Below are 27,685 nucleotides of genomic sequence, written 5' to 3' on the forward strand. Positions count from 1 at the left end.
AGTGGCGCTGTGGCTCAAGTGGCAGAGTGCTAGCCTTGAGCAAAAAGAAGCCAGGGACAGTGCTCAGGCCCTGAGCCCAAGGCCCAGGACTGGCCAAAAAAAAAAGAATATAATAAAGGGGCTGGGGATATGGCCTTGTGGCAAGAATGCTTGCCTCATATACATGAGGCCCTGGGTTCAATTCCCCAGTACCACATATACAGAAAATGGCCAGAAGTGGCGCTATGGCTCAAGTGGCAGAATGCTAGCCTTGAGCAAAAAAGAAGCCAGGGACAGTGCTCAGGCCCTGAGTCCAAGCCCCAGGACTGGCCAAAAAAAAAAAAAAAAAGAATATAATAAAGGTTGTTGAACTAATGACAAAATGAAACCCTAGGTTACAAACCTTGAGACTGTTCTGGTATAAAACAAATGGGAACTCTGCCCGGACCACAGAATGTGTCATTTCTTCCAGAAAGACTAGGGTTAGTTGAACAAGTCAAATGACTCCTGGTATTTAAGACTTCTCATAGCTGGGTCGGACCTCAGTGACCTTCCTGTGGGAGAAAGGTGGGGAGTGGCTTGCCTGAGCCCACCCAGAGTCAGCCTACTTCTCTTTCCCCTCCAAGATCCATCTTTCCCTTCATCCTTTCCATGTCTGGGCCACTGAATAGAGCTAAGCCTGATTCCCCCCATCGTTTATGAAGGGATGAGGCAACTCAAGAGTGTTGAGTGGAGGAGCGGGTGGGAGTGCAAGACCCACACTGTAGCCCAGGGAGGGCTATGTCTCGATTCTCCCTTAGGCTTCTCCCCAGTGTGTCCCGATGTTTCTTGTACTGGAATGGTGACACAATTGCAATGTCCCTATCGAGAATGATAGTAGTTCTAATGGGATGGAATTACTTTTCCTGCAGTTAATTTTGGGGTGTCATCTCTGGCCATGGCATTTGCTCTATTTCTCTACTCTTAATACATACAGGTCCTGTCTCTGACTGTATGGTGAGACCCAGTAGGTTCTTCTTTCTTTGGTTTAGTTAACCTGAGTATAGAAAGTAGTCATTTTGGTATTGAGGGTCTAATTACTTTTGTCCCAGATGAGTGATGAAACATATCAATCAAACAAAGTTATGAAGGCTTCTTCAATTGCCTTTCTCTTAGCTTTTGAAGATATATAAAGGCTGCTGTTCACAGGGGTGTGGCTAGTTCTACTTTTGAGACATATTTTCCTTCTATTCAAGGAATAAAGAGAAATATGGGCTATTCTCAACTCTCAGTAAGAAGTAAATTTGCACACATTGTGCACAATGTTACTGAAGGACATTGCCTAAGTACTGTATAACAGAAAATAGCGTATGTGCATATCAGGATCATAAAATTTGTACTTCCCAATAAGGGAAATAAAATCAGATAGAAGGTTCTCTCCAGTTCCCACTAGCAGGCTTGTGTGAGCTTTCACACAGGCAGGCACACACTCACAATTAGGAGTAGTCTCTATGCACTTCAGAGATGTCAAAGAACAAAAAATCCAAGTCATATTTTCCCAGAATACTATGGGCAAGGCCAGGGGGAAAGAGTGGGGAAATCCAGTCGGGTAAGCGCTGAAACCCACAGCTGTGCTTTCATGACTCAAAATAAATCTGTTTGCAAGAAATGGACGTTTCTATTCACATTTAGAAATCTCGAATCATGTAAAACTCAATGGCAACATCATTTGCAAACCTAAGAATTCTTAACTTGACCCTCCAAATATTTAAAGGATTTAGGGGCAATTCTTTTTCAATTTTAGCAGGTTGAACTAACTTTGACAAAGTTGTATGGGAGATAGTGGGAAGCAAAAGAAAAGTGGACTAAGCAACAAGAAATACTTAGATGGATGTTCCCAAGTCAGCTAACCACAAGCTACTACAGGCTACTCAGCATTTAGAAATGGGATTGAATATTCATTCATTCAGTATTAATATTCCATCTTGAATTCAGTATTAATACTAAGTCATGCCAATGCTGGTGGCTCACACCTGTAATCATAGCTACTCAGGAGGCTCAGATTTAAGGATCATGGTTCAAAGCCAGCATGAGCAGGAATGTCTGTGAAACTTTTACCTCCAATTAACTACCAAAAAAGCTGGGAACAGGGCTGTGGCTTAAGTGGTAAAGTGCTAGCCTTGAGCAAAAAGGGTCAGGGATAGTGTCCAGGCTCTGAGTTCAAGCACCAGTACCAGCACACACACATAACTACTAGTGAAGTGGGGAGATTGGGTCTGGCAGGTGCCATCTTGGCCACATGGTATTTGGTAGGAGCTTGTCTTCTTGGTGGGGAAAGATGAAGCCCCCGCCTCCCAGATGATGGGAGTGCTGAACCCCTGGAGTCAGGGGTGGGGAGTTGGATGACAGGTTAGTAAACTTGTCAGTCCAGTGCCTGGGACTCCTGACCCTCACACTATTTAGGCTGAGACCAGCTCAGGTGCCATTACATCATGCCATGTATCTCCATTTTTGTGTCCTGTCTACTGTCTCTTCTGCAGGCGTTGTGGGGAAGACCACCAGGAGAGACCACATGGACAGAGTATAGCCAATAAAAAGTATTAGCCCACTGGTGCACCCCCAAGTGCAGTACCGTGCCTGACCTCATGGCCCTTTTTAAAGCAGAAAACCCATCTCCTTGTTTGCTCAGGGGTGGAAAGTCCCTAAACTGTTCTTTCCTACAGGTGCAAACCAAGCATGAAGTTACAGCAGCTAAAATGATGCTGTAAGCAAACATTGAGCAAGGGCAACACAACCCATTTCTATGATCATTACCTAGATACTATAAATGAAACAATGGATACATCTATCTTTAAATGTCAAAACATAAGGAACTGTTAAGATGGAGTCACAAAAGCAAAATGGAGTTACAGAAGCTAAGAGTAAATTCTTAAGACCAGTGAGGTTTGATAAGCATTCCTTTTACAGTGTCCCACTTCAACTCTCCAATGGAGCAGAATTGGGTTGTTGGTATTATTTTTGTTCTTTCCTCTCCAGCCTTCATTGCTCAGTTTCCTAACAGTGTTAAGTGTATTTGCTGGCTTCTGGTCTTTTGAGACTGGAGTCTACCACCAAGTCACTGGTCTTTAAATAAAGGCTCCTGATTCCATCTCTCAAAATGTGGCTTCTCTGTTTTCTCGCTGTACAACAGTAGGTCATGTTTAAGAGAAAATAGTCCATAGCAAAAAGCATTTGGCCTTTAGGAAAATCACAGTTTTTCTCCAAGTAAACAATTACAATAAACAACCAGTTTGGTAGGATATTCAGGATACAATTGAAATGAGACTAGGTCTAACTGGTGTGGTAGACAATAAGGAGTTGGGTTTAACTGGCACCATCTTATCTTCATGAAGGTGAAGTCCCAACTCCCAGGTGATGGGCGTGCCTGAATTCCTAGAGGCAGGTGTGGGGATGTGGACAGTATGTTACTGGATCTGCCTATCAGGTCCTGAACTCTCAAGTTCCCTGTGACCCTGCCTCCTGACCCTGACACTATTTAGGTCTAGACCCGCTCAGGTGCCATTACTTGCCATGACTCCTGTTCTGGTGTCTCCAGATGCCTGGCTCTCCTCTGGTCAACTTGGCGTCCCGCTTCAGCTCTCCATTGGAGTTGATTTGGTTTGTTGGTATTGTTTTTCTGCTTTCTTTCCTCTCCTGCTCTCATTTTTCTAAGCTTTAAGTGTATTGGAGGAGCTGCAGGTCTTTGTGATAGGAATCCACCTGCAGTTGCCAGCTCCCAACTGGACCTCTCAAAACGATTACAAGCTTGTTTATTTAGAACTGATACAAGTATACAAGGCCCTGAAGCTTCATTCATTGCAACTTGGTGAGAAACTCTCCTTTAACTTCCTTTGTGATACTAATTTAGATTGGTTATATGGCTTTGAAATTTGCTTACACTTAAGTCACAATACATACATGAATATGTATATGTAAGAAAGTATGTACTAAAAATAGCAACAACCAAAACAGGAGAAGGAAATGCTTTATTTTCTGCATATTCTAGAAATAAGCAAATAAAAATTGATCTTAAGAAACTACTAGCCCAAAGGGAGTTAAGGTTTTTTTTGTTTGTTTGTTTTTGTTTTTTGCCAGTCCCAGGCTTGGACTCAGGGCCTGAGCACTGTCCCTGGCTTCTTTTTGCTCAAGGCTAGCACTCTTGCCATTTGAGCCACAGCACCACTTCTGGCCGTTTTCTATATATGTGGTGCTAGGGAATTGAACCCAGGGCTTCATCTATACAAGGCAAGCACTCTTGCCACTAGGCTGTACTCCCAGCAAGTTAAGTTTTTTTAAGGACTGAATGGGGAACAGGACAAATGGGTACCGCACCTAACTTCTGGCAGAATGGTCAAACTGCTTACATTTTGCTCTCATGTATAATATCCCTACTTTTTATTTCAGGCAAGGTCAATCATTTAAGATAGCTGAGATGTGTAACATCAAGTGAAAATTGAGATTCAAGGTCTTGCTTGCCACAAATGGCATCATCCAGACTTTGAATTGGAGAACCTGATGTTTCTAAGCTAGAACATACTGACTTTATTACTGCTGAAGGAAGCTGAGGGTGAGATTTGTAGTTCATTTTTAATCTGTGGTTTTTTGTTTTTTTTTTTTGTTGTTGTTCTGAGCATACATTAGGCAAAGTACTCACAACCTCAAACTTGCATTTTTCATGTAAAGCTTAAGGATGACTATTGTATTCTTATTCCCCTTTACTCATTTTTTCCCCCGTTTCACTTGTTATGGGGCTTTTACTCAGGGCCTGGGTGCTGTATCTGAGCTCTTTTGCTCAAGACAGTGCTCTACCACTTTGAGCCACAACTCTACTCTGGTTTTTGAGTGTTTAATTGGAGATAAGTCTCATCAGGACTCTTCTGCCCTGGCTGGCTTCAAACTGAAATCCTCAGATTTCAGCCTTCAGAGTAGCTAGGATTATTACAGGTGTGACTGCACCAGCCCCTGGCTAGCTTTTCTTCTTCTAAATAGAATGTATTGTGTTCTAAGTATACATCCTGCAAGCCTTCTTAAAACTTGCAGGAGAATGCATGAACATATAAATTATACTACAATCAGGCTAAATGAAGGTAAATCACCTTTACTGTATATCACAGACTCATCCAGATCAAACATATCAGAATTTTCACAAATGATAACATTTCTTGGTAATGTCCTATCATCTTTAGGACAACATTTAGCCTACAGGAATTCTGAATTTTAGGAGTTAAAAGTGAATGAACTTAGCCAGGCACTGATGGCTCACGCCTATAATCCTAGCTATTCTGGAGGGTGAGATCTGAGGATTGCGGTTTGAAGCCAGCCAGGGCAGGAAACTCTGTGAGACTCTTATCTTCCTCCAATTAGCCTCCAGAAAACCAGAATGGTGCTGTAGCTCAAGTGGGAGAGTGCTAGCTTTGAGCTGAAAGAGCTCAGGGACAGCTGCCTGGACCAGAGTTCAAGCCCTAACACTGACCAAAAAAAAAAAAAAAAAAAAAAAAAATTCACATTGCTCCAAATGAATGTTTTCCAGAAGTTTCTGTCCATTCAGGATAATGGCAGAAGTCTGACAGGCAATGTGCTTGCCATGGCTTACTACAGGATACAGCATAACCGGAGGAGGAATCTTTATTTCACAAGTTTCAAGATACAGTACAAAACAAATCTGTACATCTTCCTATTAACAAGATTTGTTTGTTTACACAATTATATTACACTTCACCAGCCTTTATAGTGCATTTCATTAAATACAAAGTAAATTTACAAAAAAGGATCTACTGTGGTATTCCTTCACAACACTAGCTGATGGTCTTTTCAGACTTCCGCTCCTAAATATTTATAGAGGTCACAATGGATCCTTATCAACACTTTTTATTTTTAAGTCCAAAGGGAAACAGTGTCAGCCTGTGTGTCAATCCAACAGTAAAGATACATACGAGATGGCTTCCTGCAAAGGGCCACAGGATCCTTACTTCTTATATAAACAAAATCCGACTTTGACTTGCGTCAAGACATTAAGATACAAATCACTGTTACTTGGGGTCATTTAAAATTTCCTTAGAATACAGTCGATGGAGACTTTGGCTTTTTTTCAATGACTACTACACGTGAACAAAAACCAGGTAGTGTCTCAGACAATACAGCATTCAGAAATACATTTTCTCTCATGACTGAGCAATGACTAACATTTGCATTAAGGGTTTTTTTTTTGCTGATTATTTCTTGCATACTTCTAGTCATAATATCGTGTCATCTATCATAGATCCACTTTCAAATCGAATACCAGCTGTCACTGGAGCCAATGTAGCCCTCTCTGCTCTTCCTGGCTGGGAAAGGGCTGATGACGTGAAGAATGTTGTGATGGTTACGTGAAATGTCAGTCCAAACCTCGTTAAAGGAAGGTCTGCAGATGCAGACATTGGTACACTGGCTACGCACAAGAACAACTGTTGTTTTGTTCAGAGGCCTACATGCATACTTGCAAAACCTTGGTCTGATGAACAAATAGGAGCAGAGAAGAGAGAGAAAAAGAGAAGAAACAAACAAAATCCTACATACAAAACATCTAATGCTAAGACCATATGATCATCTGCAGATTCCTATGGAAGTTTCTAAAGCTTCCTGATGTTGCAGAGACGAACAGTTTAGTAGTAAAACCCAGACTGCAACTTTCTGTGTAGCAGAATAACAAATCCACTAGAAAAGCAAGATTAGTGATTCAAAAGTGAATCCAAGTGTTCAATTAAGAATTTGGGGAAATAGCAGCTTTTGATTTGCTCCTACATCCATGCTATTAAGTCAGCTATTTACTAAAATCAAGATAAGCCTCACCTGCCAAACAAACATCTTCAAACACAAAAGCAAAAACTTCCAAGGCCACCACTGCAGAAGCAAAATGGATGGTCTCAAGATTCCCAAACAGTTTTAATCCACACAAGTACCAAAGCTGAATTAAGTATGACCGTCACTACCATCGCAGGCTGAAAGACAGACTGCGATAACTCTCAGGAGAGACAGGCTACCATGAAGAAATGAAGACACGCTCTATCTAGTGAGCCTAAGTTCTAACATTAAAACTCCCCAATCTCGGAGTTAGTTTAATGTCACTGACATTAACTAGCTTGAATTATTGCCACTTTATTCAAATGGATGCCATTTGATTAGATAAGTACTGTGCATTATTTTTTAGGAGAAATGCCAAACCTAATTCCTATTTGCTTAGGTACCATGACCTATGAACAAAGAAGAGAGAATGATGAAGTATTTTGCGACAGCGTTTGAAACTATAAAAACAGTTATTTGAAACAGACCATTCAAGTTTCTAATAGCAAATGGCCCAGAGTAAAACAGGAGGTAGAGATAAGCCAAAGAAAGGATATTTGCAGTGTTGATAAAAACTTACGTAGTGAAGGAGAAACTAACAGAAGTCTGTGACTCAAGAAGAACGTCAGCCATAGTAGCACATTTCAGGAAATGTTTTCTTCATATAAAAATGCTGCCCAAGGAGATATTAGGCAGGCGGAAGAGGAAAACAACAAACAGAAGTTGGTAGTCATCTTAAGAGTGTTTTTCAACTATTATTTATTTATTGACATGTGTTTAATTATGTTGCTTGCCACGTTGGTCTTGAACTTTTGGGCTGAAGTGATCTTTCCAACTCAGGCTCCCCAAAAATCTGGGATAATATAGGTTCACACCACTCCTTGGACTTCTAAATAAATACAAGAATATAGTGCCTTCTAAATAAGGTGGCTGCTGCCCCTGGGAGCACAGGTGGTAAAGGCACCTACATTCAAAAACCTAAGCGTTAGAGACCAAGCAAGCCTTCACATTTACAAGCGCTGCTTACAGCAACAAGACACTTCTGAGGGTAACATTTCCTGCCTCTCACAGGTCTGGTCCTCTCCACAATCCCTCTTCAAATCTGGAGGCAAACATCTGTGAGGAAAGTTGCCTACCAGGTTTCCCATCATACTCCAAATACACAAAAAAAGTATACAATTTACATTTAAAGCCTTCATGTTCATTGTAGATTAATTAGATCTAGTTGGGAATACAATCCCAACTTCAAAAACCAAAGCATTATGGCTCTACAAATAATGAACTCTTCAAGTTTTCTGGCAGGGTTTTGGGATTATAGAAAAATGTCAAAAGAATAATATAAACAAGCTGATGTCTGCTTGCTTACTAATGCATCTCAGACTAAAGGCTGGTGAACACCACCCATCTGACAATGAAAAGAAATACAAATTTGGTTTAAGTTTTAATTCTTTCATTTGAAGTTCTCAATCCTCTTTCTTGTTCAGAGGTTCCTACCTCACCAATTTAAAGAGGCAGTTCTCAACTCTGATAGCCTTGAGTTCCCTAATGTTAATGCTAAGCATTTGGTTGACTTTCCTGTTAATATAAGACAGTGAGAAATTAAAAGCCGAGCATGCAGAATAGTACTAACAGGCCTTTGCTCTTGCCCCTCACTGAAATGAATCCATCTTCATTTTTCAGAGTTTCAAGATTATTATCATGGTAGTCACTGTCTGCTATAAGCCAGCAAGAGTTTTACATGTTTGAAAAATTCAAGAGGGTGAGCTGGTCTTTATGCAGTAAGAAATGCAAAGTAAAATAAAACCTGGAAACAAATGCACCAACTTTTGGGAAAGTGAGTCTATGATCTTGTTATCTCATCTAAAGTCTTTCAGTATTGCTTTTCAGTTTTTCCCTTTTTAGTCCATCCTCTGGCTTCTGGATCAAAGCTCTGAATATTCAAAATAAATAGGCAAATTACACTGGTATATGGGGCAAATTGACATGTTAGCACAAGGAATCAGTTCACCAAGTTTTACTTATATTCTATTACAAAGAAAATAAGTTCTCATAGTACTCTTTCAAACAACAAAACCTTTCAGTCTCTGAAGGAGATAAGTGTGGTAGGAAGTGTGACAATCTCCAATAATAATAACACTCAACCTTCCCTTTTAAAATTAAAAAAAAACAACAACCCAACAATGCTGAATATGTGTACTTGCATTTGGACTAGTAAACTGTTGTTCTTGTAGTTCCAGAGCACTTTGGAGAACTTTTTTGTTGTTGTTATTTAACAGGTAAGATCTACTTTCCGACTTTTAGACATGTTTAAGTGAAACTTGCAACTGAGTTACTCCCAAGTTGATCACTTTTTAGTGTCGATGCACCACAAGACCTTAAAGATGGCTGATGTAAAAACTCATGGACACTGAGAAGATGATCAAAGGACTCAAGAAAGACTGGATGCAGAAGACATCCCTCTGAGTGTCATGTTTCCAAGGGAGTGGGGGAGAGGGAAGAAAGAAGAAAGCCACGGAGAGCTGTTATTCCTTATGGCACTGAAACAAACATTCAACTTAGGTTAGGTAAGAGTTAACTTATCCCTGAAAATAAAGGCATCAGATTCTAAGCAGCTTTAGGAATTCAATGTTTCCTTGGGCGTCTCCCAGGAGGTGGCCACTAGCATCCAAAGTCCTAAATCAAATGCAAGTGTTCTCAGCAAACAAGTTTCTCAGTCTTCACCGAGGGAGGCTGGACACCAGGCTGTTACTGTGGTGGCGGCTGCTCTGGCGGCCCCTCCTGTTGAGGTGGAGCTGGCCGTGGCCCTGGGGGCCTGGGCATGGGCATGTCTTGGTGCTGCCTTTGCCTGTAAGCTATGACTGTTCCCAACAGCAATGCAATGATGGTCATGAGGTAAAGGTCCCACTCAGGTCCCAAAAGCTGGTCCATATCCAGTTGAGTGAACATATCTCGAATCTTCGTGGGAATAATAAAACCAAATAAATAAAATAAAATAAAAAAATAATCAATGTTAGGCAAGGAACTGTGCAAGTCATATCACAAGTCAGAGACAAATACAGAATTTAAAGAGATTGCTTTTTGGAACACTCTGCAATCTTTTTTTTATTTATTTTATTTTTTTTTGCCAGTCCTGGGGCTTGAACCCAGGGCCTGGGAGCTGTCCCTGAGCTTCTTTTGCTCAAGGCTAACACTCTACCACCTGAGTCACAGCGCCACTTCCAGCCTTTTCAGGTTATGTGGTACTGAAGAATCGAACCCAGGGCTTCATGCATGCTCGGCAAGCACTCTACCACAGAGCCACATTCCCAGCCCCTCCCCCCGCTTAAAAATAAAAAGATTTAATAGCCTTCAACTGAAGCTCACAATATGAGTCAAGAAGTTAGACACTATTTTATGTCTGTCCATCCATCCATCCATCCATCCATCCATCCATCTATACTGGGGCTTTGTTACAGATAAAGTGACAAAGAGTACTAGCTTCCACAAGACACTATGTTGGAAATGAACTTTAAGACATGGGGGAGGAGGGGAAACGGGGAAGGAAAAGTGGGAAAAAACAAGGGAGAGGGTAACAATGTTGGACAAGATATGTATTCATTACCTTACTTATGTTAACTGTAATCCCTCTGATGTCACCCTTACCAAAAAAAAAAAAAAAAAAGAGCACTAGCTCTACTACCTACTCCACAGCCCCACTTTTTGCTTTTTGGTGATTGGGGTAAGAATCTCATGGATTTTTCCTGCCTGGGCTGGCTTTGAACATCAATCCTCAAGATCTCAGCTTCCTGAGTTGCTAAGGTCACAGGCATGAGCTACCAATGCCTAACTGAGATACAGCTTTCTAAGGTTCTTTTCATCAGTAAGTGAATGTACCAATTTTCAACCATTTTTTAACTGGAAACACTGGAGGAATTAAACAACAAAAAAAGGTCAGAGGGCTGGGGATATAGCCTAGTGGCAAGAGTGCCTGCCTCGGATACACGAGGCCCTAGGTTCGATTCCCCAGCACCACATATACAGAAAACGGCCAGAAGCGGCGCTGTGGCTCAAGTGGCAGAGTGCTAGCCTTGAGCGGGAAGAAGCCAGGGACAGTGCTCAGGCCCTGAGTCCAAGGCCCAGGACTGGCCAAAAAAAAAAAAAAAAAAAAAAAAAAAAAGGTCAGAATCCTGCCACTCCTACAACCTGCTTGAAAAGCTGAAAAGTTCTATTCTGCAAGGCAGCCAAGCCCATTCCCCATTTCTCTCACCTAAGTAAAGCCTGAAGGAATTCAAATATTTAAAAGCTGAACAAATACTGCCTTTTTGAGTTAAGTTTTACCTAAAATGCAGACTATTTTTACATATGAATTTTTATTTAGAATTTGAATTATGTTCTTAGTCTATGACAGTTTGTTTTGTCATTTATGAGAAGTTATTCCTTTTATTTTATGATTGTTACCCCCAAATGAGCAAATATGGGATTTAATCCCTTATTTAAAATACTTAAAGGTATTCATATACTTGTAAGTATAGGTTTTAAATTTTTCTGGACAAAAATTACTAAAAACTACTGTTCTCTTTTTGGGGGGGGAGATCTAAGATAGGTGCTTTTTTTATTCTGTTAAGACTTTTTTTCCTGTGCTGGTCCTGGGGCTTGAACTCAGGGCCTGGGCATTGTCCTTGTGCTTTGCCCTCAAGGCTAGGCTGCTACTACTTGAGATACAGTTCCACTTCCAGCTTCTGTAGTGCTAAATTGGAGATAAGAGTCTCACAGATTTTTCTGCCTTGGCTGGAGGGCTGGCTTCAAACTATAATCCTTAGATCTCAGCCCCAAAGTGCTAGGATTATGTCAGCAAGGAATTAGAGTAACTGACACTATACAAATGAAAGCAACTGGGAGAACACATTCCATTACAATATGTCTGGGCCTCCGGAGCAGGGGCAAAGGTGACCAAGGCAGAAGTCTGTCTCTATTGGTGCTGCAGCAGCAGGGATGATGTATATCTGCCACGTAGAAGGGAAAGCCTGACCTTGAATCTAATGCTAAAGCGTGTCTTGACTGGAGTGCAGTTAAGGGACCATCACTTTTAACTAGGGGTTTGAGCACTGCAGGGGCTTCCAGAGTGAAATGCTGTACTGGTTAATTCATAACAGAGACAGTGGGTACTGGGAACAAATACTGAACTGACAAGACCCCCTAGTTCCCCACGTGTAAGTAGTATGAACAACAGTTGGCATTTTTAAAGGGATTGGGTAAACCATCTCTTATCTAGGTTTTACTATTAGCTTATCTACATAACTCAGGCTATTTTTTTGCCAGTCCTGAGGCTTGAACTCAAAGCCTGGGCACAGTCCCTGAGCTTCTTTTGCTCAAGGCTATCACTCTACCAATTGAGCCACAGCATCATTTCCGGCTTTTTCTGTTTATGAGGAATCAAACCCAGGGTTTTATGCGTGCTAGGCAAGTACTCTGCCACTAAGCCACATTCCCAGCCCTCAGACTATTTTTAAGGAAGAAAATTCTGGTGGCATTTTTAACTTATGCTTCTCTATCAGAAGAACCAACCCAGGGCAATGACCTAGGCAGGTTCTCAGGTTTTCCTTCCTTTCTTTTTGCTTTTTAATGTGCTACTTCCAGTCAGGTATTCATCTGACTTAATGTTTGCTGAATGTAGCTGTTTCCCTAAGTGAAAGAAGGGAAGACACTTTACTAGATAGTCCTTCCTGTGTCCCTCAAGTTTTCAAATACAAACATCTAGGCCTAGGAAGGCAAGATGAATTACATTCTCAATGTAAAAGAGGTACAGACCACTTACATTTGTTTCCCGTATATACTGCAAGAAATAGACAATGCCCAATTTGCAGAGGGCTAGGAAGACAGGAACTTGTGCATCTGGGCTGGCTTCCGCTGCCATGTCATAAAAGCGCTTTGCAAGGTGAATATCCTATAATAGAGATAAGCAAAGCAAAATGCATTTCTTACCAACAGAGATAAAAATATCTGCTTAATTTTATACGAGGAAAAATCTGCTTGACTTTTCAAGTTTTCATTTCAAAATGAATTTTACTTGCTTCACTTGGATATGATTTCTTTTAATTATCCAGCTGAATAATTTTGAATAATTAAGTAAGAAAACTAGAAAACTCAAGTCATTTTACCAGTGTAGTATTCTGCTCGCTGTGTAGCTGTCCTGGATACAGCCAGGCATCTACCAATAACAAGAGACTTTCAAGAGTGACTTCAAATTCAAAGCTTAATTTTTCCTCCTTAAAATTAGTGCTTCAGGGCAACTCTTTCTGTGGTGACATCTCAGGGTCTTGCATTCCTGAGCAGTGCCCTTGAGGAAGGAGCAGGGTAGGTGAGGGGTATCTCCTTTTTTTTTTTTTTGCCAGTCCTGGGCCTTGGACTCAGGGCCTGAGCACTGTCCCTGGCTTCTTTTTGCTCAAGGCTAGCACTCTGCCACTTGAGCCACAGCACCACTTCTGGCCATTTCCTATATATGTGGTGCTGGGGAATCAAACCCAGGGCTTCATGTATGTGAGGCAAGCACTCTTGCCACTAGGCCATATTCCCAGCCCAGGGGTGTCTCCTTCTTAAAAGGAGAGAAACTGCTGTGCATACAGGACAAGAACTAAGTCTTTGACTAACTGGTCTAATAACAGAAAGGTTTCTTTTTTTTTTTTTTGGCCAGTCCTGGGCCTTGGACTCCGGGCCTGAGCACTGTCCCTGGCTTCCTTTTGCTCAAGGCTAGCACTCTGCCACTTGAGCCACAGCGCCACTTCTGGCCATTTTCTGTATATGAGGTGCTGGGGAATTGAACCCAGGGCCTCATGTATACGAGGCAAGCTCTCTTGCCACTAGGCCATATCCCCAGCCCAACAGAAAGGTTTCACTAGGTACGGTTCATGATAGAGATCTTCCCAAGGCTTAATGTACTGAATCTGCTGCTCCAGAGTTTTGAAAAAAAACTACAGGTAAGTGTCTAATTGGAGTAATGTTCTTGATATTATCATCTTAAAAATAAAAATTGATACATTAAAATGAAAGTAAGATATTTAAATGTGATTAAAGAAGCAGTTTGTAAAAAATAAGAGCATATTAACCAAACGAAACAACTTTCCCTCAATCCCTGAGAGCATATTAGGTCAATAAGGTGGCCCTGTGACAGAAGCAAGCCTTGTAAAGATTTTCAGTGCATTTCTAGAAACCAACAACGCGAATGGCTCCTGTGATCTTGCCAGTCTTAGTTTCCAGCTGTTTTTTTTTTTGTTTGTTTGAACACAATGGAAATTGAACTGAGTAAGCTGTCAGTAGGTTCAGCACTGTTTTTGTTGATGTTGGTCATGGAGCTTCAACTCAGGGCCTGGGCAATGTCCCTGAGCTTTTTCACTCAAGGTTAGTGTTCTACCTCTTTGGGCCACAGCTATACTTCTGGTTTTCTGGTGGTGGAGATAAGAGTCTCATGGACTTTTCTGCCTGAGCTGGCTTTGACCTGTGATCCTCAGATCTCAGCTTCCTGGGTCAAGTGTGAGCCACTGGTGCCTAGCTGTTGTTTAAGACAAAGTTCCTGTTATGTAGCCTGCCTGACCTCAAATTCATGATCCTTCTGCTTCAATATCCTGAATACAATGAACTGATTTTTGGCATACTATCGTAAAGCAGGTTAAAGAATCTGTCTTTAGCTTAATATCCTACATGGAATAGTGTGGATATCAATATGCCTGTATGATGGAAGACGAGAGATAGAAGGACAGTTTTTTCAAATTAGAAATCAGTATTATACCTTATTGGTCTCAAACTGATGAAATTCTAAAGAAAGTCTATTTTTCTTATAAATACAATCATAAATTATTGAAATATCTGCTTTAAAGCCAAACTCACCTGCTTAATGCCTAGACCTTTCTCATGCATATACCCCAAATTAAACATAGCTTGTGCACTATGTTGTTGCTCAGAAGCAAGACGATAATGAATAAATGCGGTCTCGTAATCTACATCGGTGCCAAATCCATAGAAATGGTAGTCTCCAAGCTTAATTCGAGCCACAGTATAGCCTGCAACAAAAGTGAAATACAAAACTGCCAATAAATAAAGTGTACTTAAAACAGACCAAACTGCCATTTTTCCTCCATTAACATGCTCATACCATATAAATGATTTTAATTAGTAGCACACAAACTTTATAAAGTTGGTAAAAGTTTAAATGAGACACATAACTCCTTTGCAGAATGTTTTATAATAGTACTTGATAAATGAAAACCACCATGTTCCATTTTATAATGTTTTTTACAACTTAAATATCAGTTCCCTAGTGAGACCTGGAGAGGAGTTAGGCAGATGATACTGAGAGGAGTATGTATGTGAGAGAAGCATTTACAACAAAAAGAGTTTGGAAATCTAAGTCTTCTTTGGTTTCAGGACTCTATTACATGTTCTATTCAGTTCTCATTTTATATAATAAGCTGGCTTCTTTTTTTTTCCAAGGAAAAAGATGGATTTATTGGGGAAGTAAAAAATATACTGACTGGCTAGGGTCATGGCCCAGACTCGGGAGTTGGAACTGCAACTGTAAAAAGCAGGCTGGTGGGCCAGAGCTGCAGCCCAGATTTGGGAGCTGGGACTGTGCGCCTAAACTGGCTTCTTAACGAGAAACCAAACAGTGAAGCACTTATAATCACATGTTCTTACCAAGACTCCGGAATTCACTGGAGAAACCTGGGCACAACAACTACCCTTTTGAGAATCAATACTGATCACGATGCAAATAAGTTAAACAAGTTAGTAAGTTAAATAAATTAGTATCACTGATCAATTTTAAAATTAACAATGACAATTTAATGTTCATCAGAGATCAAAAGTAATATAAAGAGTTTCCTGGGTGAGGCTATTATCTTGAATTAACTACTCACCTTGCGAAGCAGCCCTGTTCCAGTGTAGCAAAGCTCTGGGGTAAGTTTCATTTTCACCTACAATGGTTGCTTCTCCTATAGGAAAAGAAAACACTGGACATTTAAGGAGAGGCATAAGACTTTCAGGGTTAATTTTCAAGCTAAGGTGGATAAGTGGAGCCTAAAACAAATTTAAACAAACACTGAGGGACTGGAGATGTAGCTTGGGGGCAAAGTGCTTGCCTAGCAAGTAAATACCCTGGGTTGATTGATTGGTAATCATAAAACTATTGTAAAGATCCCCAGAAAAACAAGTACTGAAATAAATAGGTACTGGAAAAAAAATATGGAATTCAAAGGAATCATTCGATTTAGGATGGCACTATTTCCTGAAACATGTTTTATCCACAGAACCAACAATGAAACTAATCACTCACCACTTCTTCAGATCTGGTGTTAGAAAATGATCGTTTTGTAATAAGTCTATTTTGAGGAATGTATTTATTGAATGCAGATGTAAACGAAATGTGGCAGAACTAAAATGAACCTTACTCTGGTCAAGAATAAAGGCTGCATTGCTCTGGGCCACTTCATAGCCTTGTTCAGCCAGCAGGAGGTACTGCGTCACTGCAGAATTACAGTCACCATCTTTGTAGCTGTTATAGGCAGCCATAAGCCGCTCAGACCAACGGCCTCGTTCACATACATTCTTGAACAACTGCAAAGAGAAAACCAAAAAACTGTGGTATGTTGGCTACAATCTTGGTGATTTGGTTTGCCCTATGAATCTCTAGCAGCTTGCCTTTTGTTTACTCTGAAAAAGTTGGCTGGAGGTGTGGCTCAAGTGGTAGAGCACCAGCCATAAGCAAGCCAGTGAGCACAGGCCCTGAGGGCATAGTAAAACAAAGAAAAAAAGTGAACAGATAACAGTAAACAGTATACACACTGATTTTTGCCAGGTGCTGACCTAGTGATTTATGTTTACTATAGAGATCAACATACTTAATTCTCCTGAGAGGTTCATAAGGGGCCATCTATCCTATGCTTAAGTACAACCAACAGCCTCCTGTGATTTGAATATGCAATGCCCCCCACAGGGGTCATCAGTGAGGGGCACTATTTTAAGGGGCTGTGGATATTTTAGGAAGTGGGGCCTAGCACCAAAGGAGTAGTTCTCTACGGGTGTATCTTTGGGGGCTCTTGTCATGAGTTCCTCTCCTTCTCCTGTACTGTCTTCCTGTTCACCGTGACATGAACTGCTTTGGGACACCATACCCTCCACAATGGAATTCAACCCTCTGAAAGTGGGCATTAAAAAAAATCTTTTCAACTTTAGCAAGTTACTGTTCTTGAATGTTTGCCACAGTGATGAAAAGCTAACTAACACATCACCCCATTTTCAAGTAAGGACACTAAAGCACAGATTTAGGAACTTGCCCACACATTTGCCAAAGTCACTTTAGAGATACGAAGACAGCCAAAGAGTAAAATTCCCAGTAGAAATATATGGCCTTTCCTTCTTTCTTTCTTTTAATACTGTGAATCAGATCCTGTCTCAGCAGACAGCATGTGCTTTTATTGACTTTAATAGGGAGAGACAAAATAAACACACAGACTCCAGAACCTTTCCTCACCATATGAATGCTTGTAAGCTCAGTCTTTTTCAGCTGTCAAGGAGAGGATAGCAGGTAAAGAAAACCAAAATGAAAAGAGCAGGCAAGTCCATTTCCTGACTCAGTAGGTAGGAAAGCCCTTACCTCCACTGCGGTGTGACAGGATCGCATCACCCCTGTGCCACTGGCATGCATCTGTGCTAGATTATAGAAAGCCAAGATGTGCCCTCCTTGAGAAGCTAAATTAAAATACTTCAGGGCTTGTTTATAATCTCTCTTGACTCCAATGCCATCTATAAGAAAAAAGAAATCACTTTTTTTTGTCTTTTTAAAAAATATTATCTTTAGATAGTTGTACAAAGTTGTCATTCAATAAAACACATTAGGAATACACTGTCTTTTGATCAATGTCACCTCTTCCCTCACTTTTTTTTTTTTTTTTTGGCCAGTCCTGGGGCTTGGACTCAGGGCCTGAGCACCACCCCTGGCTTCTTCCCGCTCAAGGCTAGCACTCTGCCACCCAAGCCACAGCGCCCCTTCTGGCCGTTTTCCATATATGTGGTGCTGGGGAATCGAACCAAGAGCTTCATGTGTAGGAGGTAAGCACTCTTGCCACTAGGCCATATTCCCAGCCCCCTCACTTTTCTTAATTCTGTAGGCTATATATTGAATTATTTTTGTTGTTTTTGTTTTGTTTTTTTGGCCAGTCCTGGGTTTGGACTCAGGGCCTGAGCACTGTCCCTGGCTTGTTTTTGCTCAAGGCTAGCACTCTGCCACTTGAGCCACAGCGCCACTTCTGGCCATTTTCTGTATATGTGGTGCTGGAATTGAACCTAGGACCTCCTGTATACGAGGCGAGTACTCTTGCCACTAGGCCATATCCCCAGCCCTATTGAATTATTTTTCAGCCATCTTAGAGAAGCCATCCTTCTAAGGAATAAAGTTCTAATGAAAGTCTTACTTAGTGAACTATGTGAATGTGGTGAATTAAAGATTATAAATATAGAACCATATAATTTATAATGAAAAACAAAATGCAAAATAACTGAAATTGGGAGAGTATTCATCAGCCTGACCTAGATAGTTCTCATTTTCATATCCTAGTGCTACCTGGTGGAAAACAGACCTTTGTGTATCTATCATTAATGATACGGTTACTTACTATAGTACATGGAACCAAGCTGTAGCTGCCCATCCACCCAGCCTTGTTCAGCAGCTTTCTGAAAATACTTCAGTGCCAGATCATAGTTCTATAAAAAAAAAAAAACATGTCAAAAGTGATGTAAAAGCTCAAAAGGCTCAGATATGCCAAGTTAGGAGATTCATTCATTAAAAGAATGGACAAAACATACATAAAATATCCTTGATGAGTCATTAAAAGGACTACCTGGATTTTTAGTTTATGTAATACATAGCTGTTATTGTACTTCAGGCCAGGATTAGTATTTAAGATTGTGAAGAAAAACATATAGAGTTTTGTACAAAAATTTGTATGTTTGTTCTCAGAAAGTATAAATAGTACAAGAATACCAGATCAGAAATTTAGAAATAATCATTCTTTCTACTAACTTTCTTTTTTTTTTTTTGGCCAGTCCTGGGCCTTGGACTCCGGGCCTGAGCACTGTCCCTGGCTTCTTCCCGCTCAAGGCTAGCACTCTGCCACTTGAGCCACAGCGCCGCTTCTGGCCGTTTTCTGTATATGTGGTGCTGGGGAATCGAACCTAGGGCCTCGTGTATCCGAGGCAGGCACTCTTGCCACTAGGCTATATCCCCAGCCCTCTACTAACTTTCTTAAACAATTTTCTAGTATTAAGAAAGGAAAAGAGCCATGTGCTGGTGGCTCACACCTGTAATCCTAACTATTCAGGAGGCTGAAATCTGAGGATCATCATTCAAAGCCAGCCTGGGCAGAAAAGTCTCCATGAGACTCCTCCAATTAACCACTCAAAAACTGGAAATGGTGCTGTGGCTCAAAATGATAGAGTGCTAACCTTGAGCAAAAGAGCTCAGGGACAGCACCCAGACGCCGAGTTAAAGCCTCACGACCAACAAAAACAACAACAAAAAAAGGGAAAATGAATCTTTCCTTATTTGTTTCTTCTTTGTGTATTTTATCAGATAATATATGATTACTAGATTTCAAAGGTCATGTGTATCCCCAGAGAAAGGTTACAATTAAAATAAATATGACTCTGAACTTTAGTATCTTCAAAACGAATAGAAGGAATCAAAAGAAGGCCAAATTAGTGTCTTCCATGTTAGAGAATAACTACAGATTAGACTTTTAAATCTAGCTCCTAATTTCATGCCCTAAAAAACTTGAAGAGATCCTACAGACCAGAATCATGAATCAGGGATATCTGCCACAGGAGGCAGCACAGAATAAGATCCAGTGGCCAAAGAAAACCAAGATAATTTGCAGTCAAAGAACCCAAGTGAGAGAGATTCAAATGGAGTAGAACCAGAACACATCACCTGGACTGACATACAGGAGCCCACTGGTGATCCTGTCACAGACAGCAGTTGTATGAGGCAGAAGCCTGACCACCAAGAGGTCAAGAAGAAATAGCAGGGCTGGGGATATAGCCTAGTGGCAAGAGTGCCTGCCTCGGATACACGAGGCCCTAGGTTCGATTCCCCAGCACCACATATACAGAAAACGGCCAGAAGCGGCGCTGTGGCTCAAGTGGCGGAGTGCTAGCCTTGAGCGGGAAGAAGCCAGGGACAGTGCTCAGGCCCGGAGTCCAAGGCCCAGGACTGGCCAAAAAAAAAAAAAAAGAAGAAATAGCAGTGGCTTGGCAAAGCCAGTTCAAACTTGGCTTTAAACTGCAGGGCTATAGATAAGCCATGTGGTGGTTTGAAGGAATAAAGGGCAGGATGGAAAGCTTTTCTTTTAAATGGGAGAGACTTGAACATTTTCTTAGGCTTGGATAAAGAAGAAGGCAAGAGTAGGCCAGGCCCAGTGGCTCATGCCTATAATTTAGCTAGTTGTGAAGTAGAGATCAAGAGGATCATGATTTGACACTGGTTCGGTCAAAAAGTAAAATTGCATCTCAACAAATAACTTGAGCATGGTTCTTCACTCCTGTGATCCCAGCTATGTGGGAGGTATAGGTTTGGGCGTGGGCAAAAAGTGAGGTCCTAGAACCTAAAGCCAATAGGGCTAGAGGTGTGTCTCAAGATCAAGGCCTGACTTCACACCTTAGTATTGCCAAAAAATATAAATATGGAAATAAATAAATAATAAGGCAAGGGGGATTTTTAAACCCTGAAGAATAGGAACAATAAAGGAGGGTAGAGAGCAGACATGGAAGAATGAAAAACAGTTTCAACCCCTTCAAAAGGTGGCAGAGCTGCAGCTGTCGTAAGATGACAGCTGAGATGGGATTGTGGCATACGAGCTAACTCAGTGGCCACAGGAGAAAGCTCAACTTGGGTTACAATGGCACAGCCTCACCTGGGCTGACTAGAAACCAGTTAAGGAGCAGTTTGGTCCCTCATCAACATTAACTGACTGCTTACAAAAGTCAGAATGCTAGACCGCACACTTACAACTTGAACTCCTCTCCCGTAGAGGTAGGCCATTCCCAGCCCACTCTGTCCAACTGGGTTGCCCTGTGAACCAGAGAAATCAGACAAGAGTAAAGAGGATTCCACGACAAAAAGGCTAGAACAAATGACTGTGAAAGAAATCATTGGCAAGCATATTCAAAACATGTCAATAGTTTTCATTCAAAACAAAAATTTTCCTCCTTAGACTAAACAATCTGACTTTCAAACATTTGGGGACTGTTACTACTTTGTTTTCAAGAGTAAAGAGTTAATGCAGTTAGCCCTTACTTTTGGTGACTCACTTTATCTCTACCACATGGCTAATGTATTGCATCAAAATTAAAAGCAAGTTATATTTTTTGTAGCGTTCTTGGCAACCCCTGTCGCAATAAAGAATGAATATATCATGGGGTATAGTCAAGTGCTAACAGCAGACTGTTATCAGGTGCAAAGACATACTTAAGACTTAGCAGAGTGTCATGGAACATAGGTAATCAATGGTTTGAGACTCAAAAGAGAAAAATCTAGAATTCACCCAAACCTAGAAGGATAGAAGACATCTTTTAAAAAGAGTGTCATAGAACTCCTCTGGGAAACACTCAAGTGCATTTGAAAGTACAGTAACACAGTTGTTGCCAAAGAGGTTATGTATACACATGGGGGCATAAGTGTCCAAAGACAGATTCTCGAGGCCTAAGAAATCTAAATTGTGTATCAGGACCACGAAATGATCTACATTATGCAAGCTTTTTAAAAATTGCAGTACAAATAAGGTAGATTACATAACTACTCATTTCATGGCTAAAAATCAACATTTCCCTGGTTAGGAATCTTTTCAAATGTATTTAAATAGAGTTAATATGCAACAATCTAGTTCCTCAAAAAGGAACTGCCTTACATTGGGAAACCGTTGTGTAATCAACACATCTGCAGGAATCATGGTTATAGATACACTTTTGATACTTTATGGCATGGGTTATAATTAATCCTTTAACAGGGGAAATTTATTTTTTAAGCATTAGCATTATGGCCCACATGTCAATAATTGAGTCATAAAGTCTTACCATGTCAGCAGCTTTTTTAAAGTAGTGAAGTGCTGTCTCATTACTCTGAGGAACAATATCACTTCCTTCCGAATACATCTGGAAAAGAGATCCCAGTTCATTTAGAACTGTAACCTTCTTGCCAATTACACTGTTCTTCAGTCAGTTTCATCTCATCTGGGGTTTTATTAGGTTTCATGAAATCCACCCATGAAGTTACAATAATCCACAAGATATTTTAGAAGTAAAAGCAAATTTTTTTTTTTTTGCTGATCTTGGGACTTGACCTCTAGGGCCTGGGCACTGTCCCTGAGCCCTCTCTGTACTCAAGGCTAGGGCTCTACCACCTGAGCACAGTTCTACTTCCGGCTTTTCCTCAGTAGTTTATTAGAGATCAGAATCTCATGGACTTTCCTGACTAGGCTGGCTCTGAACCATGATCCTTAGATCTCCACCTCCTTAGTAGCTAGGATTACAGGTGTGAGCTACCAGAGCCTAGCTAAAAGCAAACTCTTAAGAGTCAAAATTTAAAATATTTTTATGTGATGTACTATTAAATGTATGACCTGTCTGTAAAGTGAATATGCCAGATCACGGATTTATCTCAAAAGAGGAAATCTCTGATTTCCAATGAATCTTCTTCTGCACTCTATCCCTGGGCAGCCAAATGGGTGACAACTCGTTTGGGGCTTCAGAGGAGTGGCTGACTTAACAGGGACAAGGACAGGGCTGGAAGATTCACATCATACTGTCTTTCTTCCACCATTGCTTCCACAGATGAGGGAAATGGTGAACTTCAAATCAAGACAACTATAAGGCTCAAAACTGACAGGTGAAGGTAGTATGCATGAAACATCACAAGGAAAAGAGAATGTCAATGCTATTTCTTAAATCCATAAACATATTAAAGAAATGATAAGTAAAGGTGTTTTAGAGATAGAAATAATTAGTAATTTAGGGTAAAAGCCAAAGGGCTGCAGTGAAAAGTTGTGGTTTTGTGGGTTTTTTTTTTTTTTTGCCAGTCCTGGGACTTGAACTCAGGGCCTGGGTGCTGTCCCTGAGTATCTTTATGCTCAAGGCTAGTGCGCTATCACTTGAGCCACAGAGCCACTTCTAGCTTTTTCTGAGTAGTATATTGGAGCTAAGAGTCTTACAGACTTTTCTGCCCGCTGGCTTTGCACTGCCTTTGCACTGCGATCCTAAGATCTCAGCCTCCTGAGTTAGCTAGGATTACAGACATGAGCCACCAGTGCCCAGCTTGAAAAGTTTTTAAGTATATCATAGTAAGTGAGGGAATATCATTTTCTATAGTTATAATCTTTAATGTAAAGTTCCCAGATTCCAATTAGCTAGTTGTGATCATGTGATAAATACTGATAAGATTTCATTTGTAAAAATCTCTGCAATATAGTTCATTCTGAACTTTCTTACTTTGGAAAATACCCATGAGTTTCCACTGTTAGTTTTTAAAGTAGTGAAAGAGAAAGTTTTGAGATTCTTCCACAATGGGATCTATTAAATATTTAGATGTAAATATTTTATTCCTTGAGAAAATAACTGTACTGACAGGTGGATCAGGGCTGTCACATTTAAGATCATCAAGAAATCTGTAGACACATTTCAACCAACTTTTCTTCAGACAAGAGGAAACAGTTGTTTTAGCAAAACACTCCATCACAGCACGTACTTCCTCATTAGCTCATGTAATACCACAAAGTAGGAGCTCAGATATCAAGAGCTAATTTCAACAAAGGATTAAGATACTGACAAACAAGTTATGTCTGTCTAAGAAAATGCTTCAGAACAGCGTTTCTCTTAAGACAAGATTACAATGCTCCTACAGCAGAAATTCACTTCCAATTTATGTGTGCAAATTGTAGCTTGTGAATACAATATATGCTAACACTTCTTGCTGCTGCATAATACATGCAATGGAATACAGTACCTTTCCCAAGAAGGCCATAGCATGTGAATTGCCAGCATTGGCTGCTAAATTGAAGTAGTCAAAGGCTCTCTGTGAAATAAATATATGAAAAACAATTAGTTTTTAACAGAACCTCTTTCAGCTAAAATACTTCAGGAGCATGAAAAGTTTTGTTGTATTATGGTGGTTTTAAAAACAAAAATAGCCAGTTACCTGTATTTCAAAGTAGGAATCTTAATATTCCTAAGTTTTATTTTATCTGTCAGGCATATCAAGGTACTTATCTTTAAATTCTCTCATGCTTATATTCACAAAGAAATGCCTTGTGTTCCCTGAACTTCAGAGCTAAGAAGACACGTTATTTACAGGCAAAATGAGCCAGCATTAGGCTTTTCTGTGTACTTCACTACTGATCCTTGAAAGGAAAAAAAAAAAAAAAGAAATCTAGAAAAGGAAAACCTATAAAAGGCAAATAGCATTTTCTGGGATGCAACTTCCTCTTGCACCTTTAGAGAAAAAAATATTGATTCTACTTAAAACTACTCATGTGTGATAGGGTTTTAAGTGTCACAAGATTGTTATTAGCAGACTAAAAAGTACGTTTCATGCTACATCAGGAAAGCCTACAACAGGATTATTACCTGATGGTTTTGTTCAACTCCACGACCTCCATGCAGATGCAGTTGTCCCAGACCAACCTGAAAATCAACAAAAATAAGGTAAAAGCTAATGGTAGCATCTGGCATATAAGTAAAACCAGACCAGTAAGTAACCAGTTGGTCATAAAAAGGCTTCTGTTCATAATACAAAAACTTGCCATGCAGTCCTAAATCCTAAAGATACTATCCTATTTTAATTGGCATAAAATTTCTATGTAATAAAAAGGCATGTGTAGCCGGATGCTGGTGGCTCATGCCTGTAATCCTCGCTATTGAGGAGGCTGAGAACTGAAGATTGGGGTTCGAAGCCAGCCAGGGCAGGAAAGTCCTTGAAATTCTTCTTTCCAATCCTCTAGAAAATTGGAAGTGGTGCTGTGGCTCAAAGTGGTAGAGCGCTAGCCTTAAGCAAAAGCGCTCAGGAATAGCGCCCAGGCCTAATCTTCAGATCTCAGCCTTGTGAATAGCTAAGATTACAGGTGTGAGCCACCAGCACCTGGCTTCTATTATTTATTTCTATGTCCTAAATCAGAAACAACTGCGAGCCTAATCGAAGAGAAAGACTGATGTTAATAGTTCTTTGCATCTTACTACCATAAAAATAAGCCATGAAGCCTGTAAGTGCTTGTGTATGGTACTTTGATCAACATTAGCCATTTACATTAAACAAACCTTTTTTTTTTTAACTTTGAAGAAATTATAATCTAAGATGCACCAAAGAACCATGAGAAGGAACTATCAATACCTAGGCCCCATCCCAGAAACACCCAGGGACTCTTGGTATGTTTTTTCCTTAGTGCTCCTAAGGTGAGCTAATAATTGCTCAGAGCAATATACACATTACTTAGAGATGTGTGTATCCCTTCCCCTGATTGAAATATACAATGTAGGAAGATATTTCCTGAGATGATTGAGCACATACCTGTGCTTGTACATCACCTTTCTCAGCTAGAAACTGGTAATACTGAATCAAATCTTCTTCTAGCATCCCACTGTTCATTCCTGGGTTTTCCACCTCATCTGGCAGTCGTATTCTCTGTACTACTGAGCCGCCTGTTAGTGATATATCACTCGCAACTAAAATATGAGGGTAAAACAATGGAGAGGGGAGTCAGAAGAAAGCCTCATAGAAAGAAGTATAATTCCAGATGCTAAGTTTTTTTGACAGACACAATGTTAATGCTACTTTTTCTAAAGTAGTCTATAGATCACAAAACAGTAAACTATTATAAAATACACTATTATATAACAAATCAAACGTTTCCACAAAATATTTAAGAAGTAGAATCCAAACAAAAATCAATCAACCAGCTTAAGGATGAGAGCAATGATATTCAAATGCCACAATAAAACAGATGTTTTTAAAATTAATTCCATTTTGTTTTCTGGGAAGTGAAGTGGAAAAAAACAAAATAGCTACCATGATTGGCAACAAGACGATAATGGGTCAGTGCTGATTCGCAACTCTGGAGGACTCCGATGCCAGCCCAGTACCGGTAACCCTGTAAGACACCTTTAGGTGAGAGATGGCAGTTCCACAGGCTTTAGTGGTATTCTTCTTAGAACAAATAAAGCTAAAACATACTCAGGATGTAATTCTGCCGACCTCTGGTCCAAATAAACTAGCATCACTCCAGCTTTAAGTTCTGAAGTCATTCTTGTTTTGTTTTGTTTTTTTTTTGCCAGTCCTGGGGCTTGGACTCAGGGCCTGAGCACTGTCCCTGGCTTCTTTTTGCTCAAGGCTAGCACTCTGCCACTTGAGCCACAGCACCACTTCTGGCCTTTTTGTATATATGTGGTGCTGAGGAATTGAACCCAGGACTTCATGTATATGAGGCAAACACTCTTGCCACTGGGCCATATTCCCAGCCCATCTGAGGTCATTCTTTAGCAATTTCAACAGACGATATCTAAGAACCTGAGATAATAGTTCCTAGAGCTTTACTGGTATGCACTGCCTTCATAAAAGCAAATTACTTAGGCTCTCACAAAGACCAACTGCAATCTTACTTTAGATACAATCTTCACAAACATGAGGTGATCTTTCAAGCCACGGAAGGAATAATGAAATAGCAAAAGGTTAGGCTAAAGGACACTATTGGAAGTAAGCCCAGAAACAACAGCAATAAATTACTTCAGAAAAAGTGCGAAGATTGCTAATCATAAAGACCATAAAACAAAGTAGAGGAGCTGGGAATATGGCCTAGTGGCAAGAGTGCTTGTCTTGCATACATGAAGCCCTGGGTTCGATTCCCCAGCACCACATATATAGAAAATGGCCAGAAGTGGCGCTGTGGCTCAAGTGGCAGAGTGCTAGCCTTGAGCAAAAAGAAGCCAGGGACAGTGCTCTGGCTCTGAGTTCAAGGCCCAGGACTGGCAAAAAACAAACAAACAAAAAACAAAGTAGAGTTCTTGGGAATCAGTCTGTATATAACTTTATAAGCTCTACCAATCCTCAGGGCATAACTATTTAATAACATGCATATTTAAGATTCTAAATCTATAGCTATTATTTAAGAAATTTGATAACTAAAATTTTGAAAAAAATTATGAAATAATTCCCATACAAAAAATCTAAATTTCATGTTTTATAAAAATTCACCTGAAAGGAATTTTTCAATTATTAATTTGAGGAATGTTACTGGAGTAAACCAGTAAGTGAAAAAGATCACCATTAGTAAGAGATATTCCCAAAGTTTAAGTTTTCCATTAGTTTCAACTGCTTCAGTGAGTTGGCTCTGTAACAAGACCAAGTAAGTCCAAGCTCCTTGGCATGACTCATAAGCCATTTTTCCTAACAGCCTATCTGTCCTGCCTATCAACCACTGGGCATTCTGTACTACAGGGCTTACATTTTCTTGCTAATACCTCTTGCTGCTGTTCTCTGTATGTGCAGCTCTGGTTGCTTGGACACTCTCTGTTTCTTCCATTCAGAAATCACTACTTATCCCCGAAATACCTTAGTTGCTTCTTTCCTAAGAAATAGCTCCTTAAGTAGTGCTCCCTTCCAATCCATGTTCTATAAGATTTCACAATGTACAGTACTATAATGGTCTCCTTTTATTTCCCTTTCTATATTATAATCTTTTTGAAGGCAGGACATATCTGTTATTCATCTTCTGAATCTGAATGATAGTTTAGTTCTTTTTTGTTTTTATACATATAGTTAAAATGATCACATCTATCTGATTGGACAGAAAATTATATTTTCTTT

At 40.2% G+C, this 27,685-nt stretch overlaps 1 protein-coding gene across 3 annotated transcripts in view; it reads right to left on the reverse strand.

Annotated features, from left to right (window-relative positions):
* Positions 1-5,604: 5,604 nt before the first annotated feature.
* The window catches only part of Sel1l (SEL1L adaptor subunit of ERAD E3 ubiquitin ligase), a 44,098-nt gene continuing 22,017 nt past the window's right edge, over positions 5,605-27,685 (reverse strand). For all 3 annotated transcript variants that reach the window (XM_048361775.1, XM_048361774.1, XM_048361776.1), the window contains 13 exons: positions 25,892-25,973; positions 25,394-25,548; positions 24,457-24,513; positions 23,837-23,905; positions 21,913-21,990; positions 20,849-20,911; positions 18,459-18,546; positions 17,441-17,589; positions 16,236-16,401; positions 15,705-15,779; positions 14,677-14,849; positions 12,611-12,739; positions 5,605-9,771 (listed from right to left, as the gene is read on the reverse strand). In XM_048361775.1, coding sequence (XP_048217732.1) covers positions 9,562-9,771; positions 12,611-12,739; positions 14,677-14,849; positions 15,705-15,779; positions 16,236-16,401; positions 17,441-17,589; positions 18,459-18,546; positions 20,849-20,911; positions 21,913-21,990; positions 23,837-23,905; positions 24,457-24,513; positions 25,394-25,548; positions 25,892-25,973 — 1,494 coding nt within the window. In that variant the 3' untranslated portion in view covers positions 5,605-9,561. The remainder of the gene's footprint in view (positions 9,772-12,610; positions 12,740-14,676; positions 14,850-15,704; positions 15,780-16,235; positions 16,402-17,440; positions 17,590-18,458; positions 18,547-20,848; positions 20,912-21,912; positions 21,991-23,836; positions 23,906-24,456; positions 24,514-25,393; positions 25,549-25,891; positions 25,974-27,685) is intronic.

The sequence above is a fragment of the Perognathus longimembris genome, chromosome 14, assembly GCF_023159225.1.
Source record: "Perognathus longimembris pacificus isolate PPM17 chromosome 14, ASM2315922v1, whole genome shotgun sequence".
Lineage (NCBI taxonomy): Eukaryota > Metazoa > Chordata > Mammalia > Rodentia > Heteromyidae > Perognathus > Perognathus longimembris.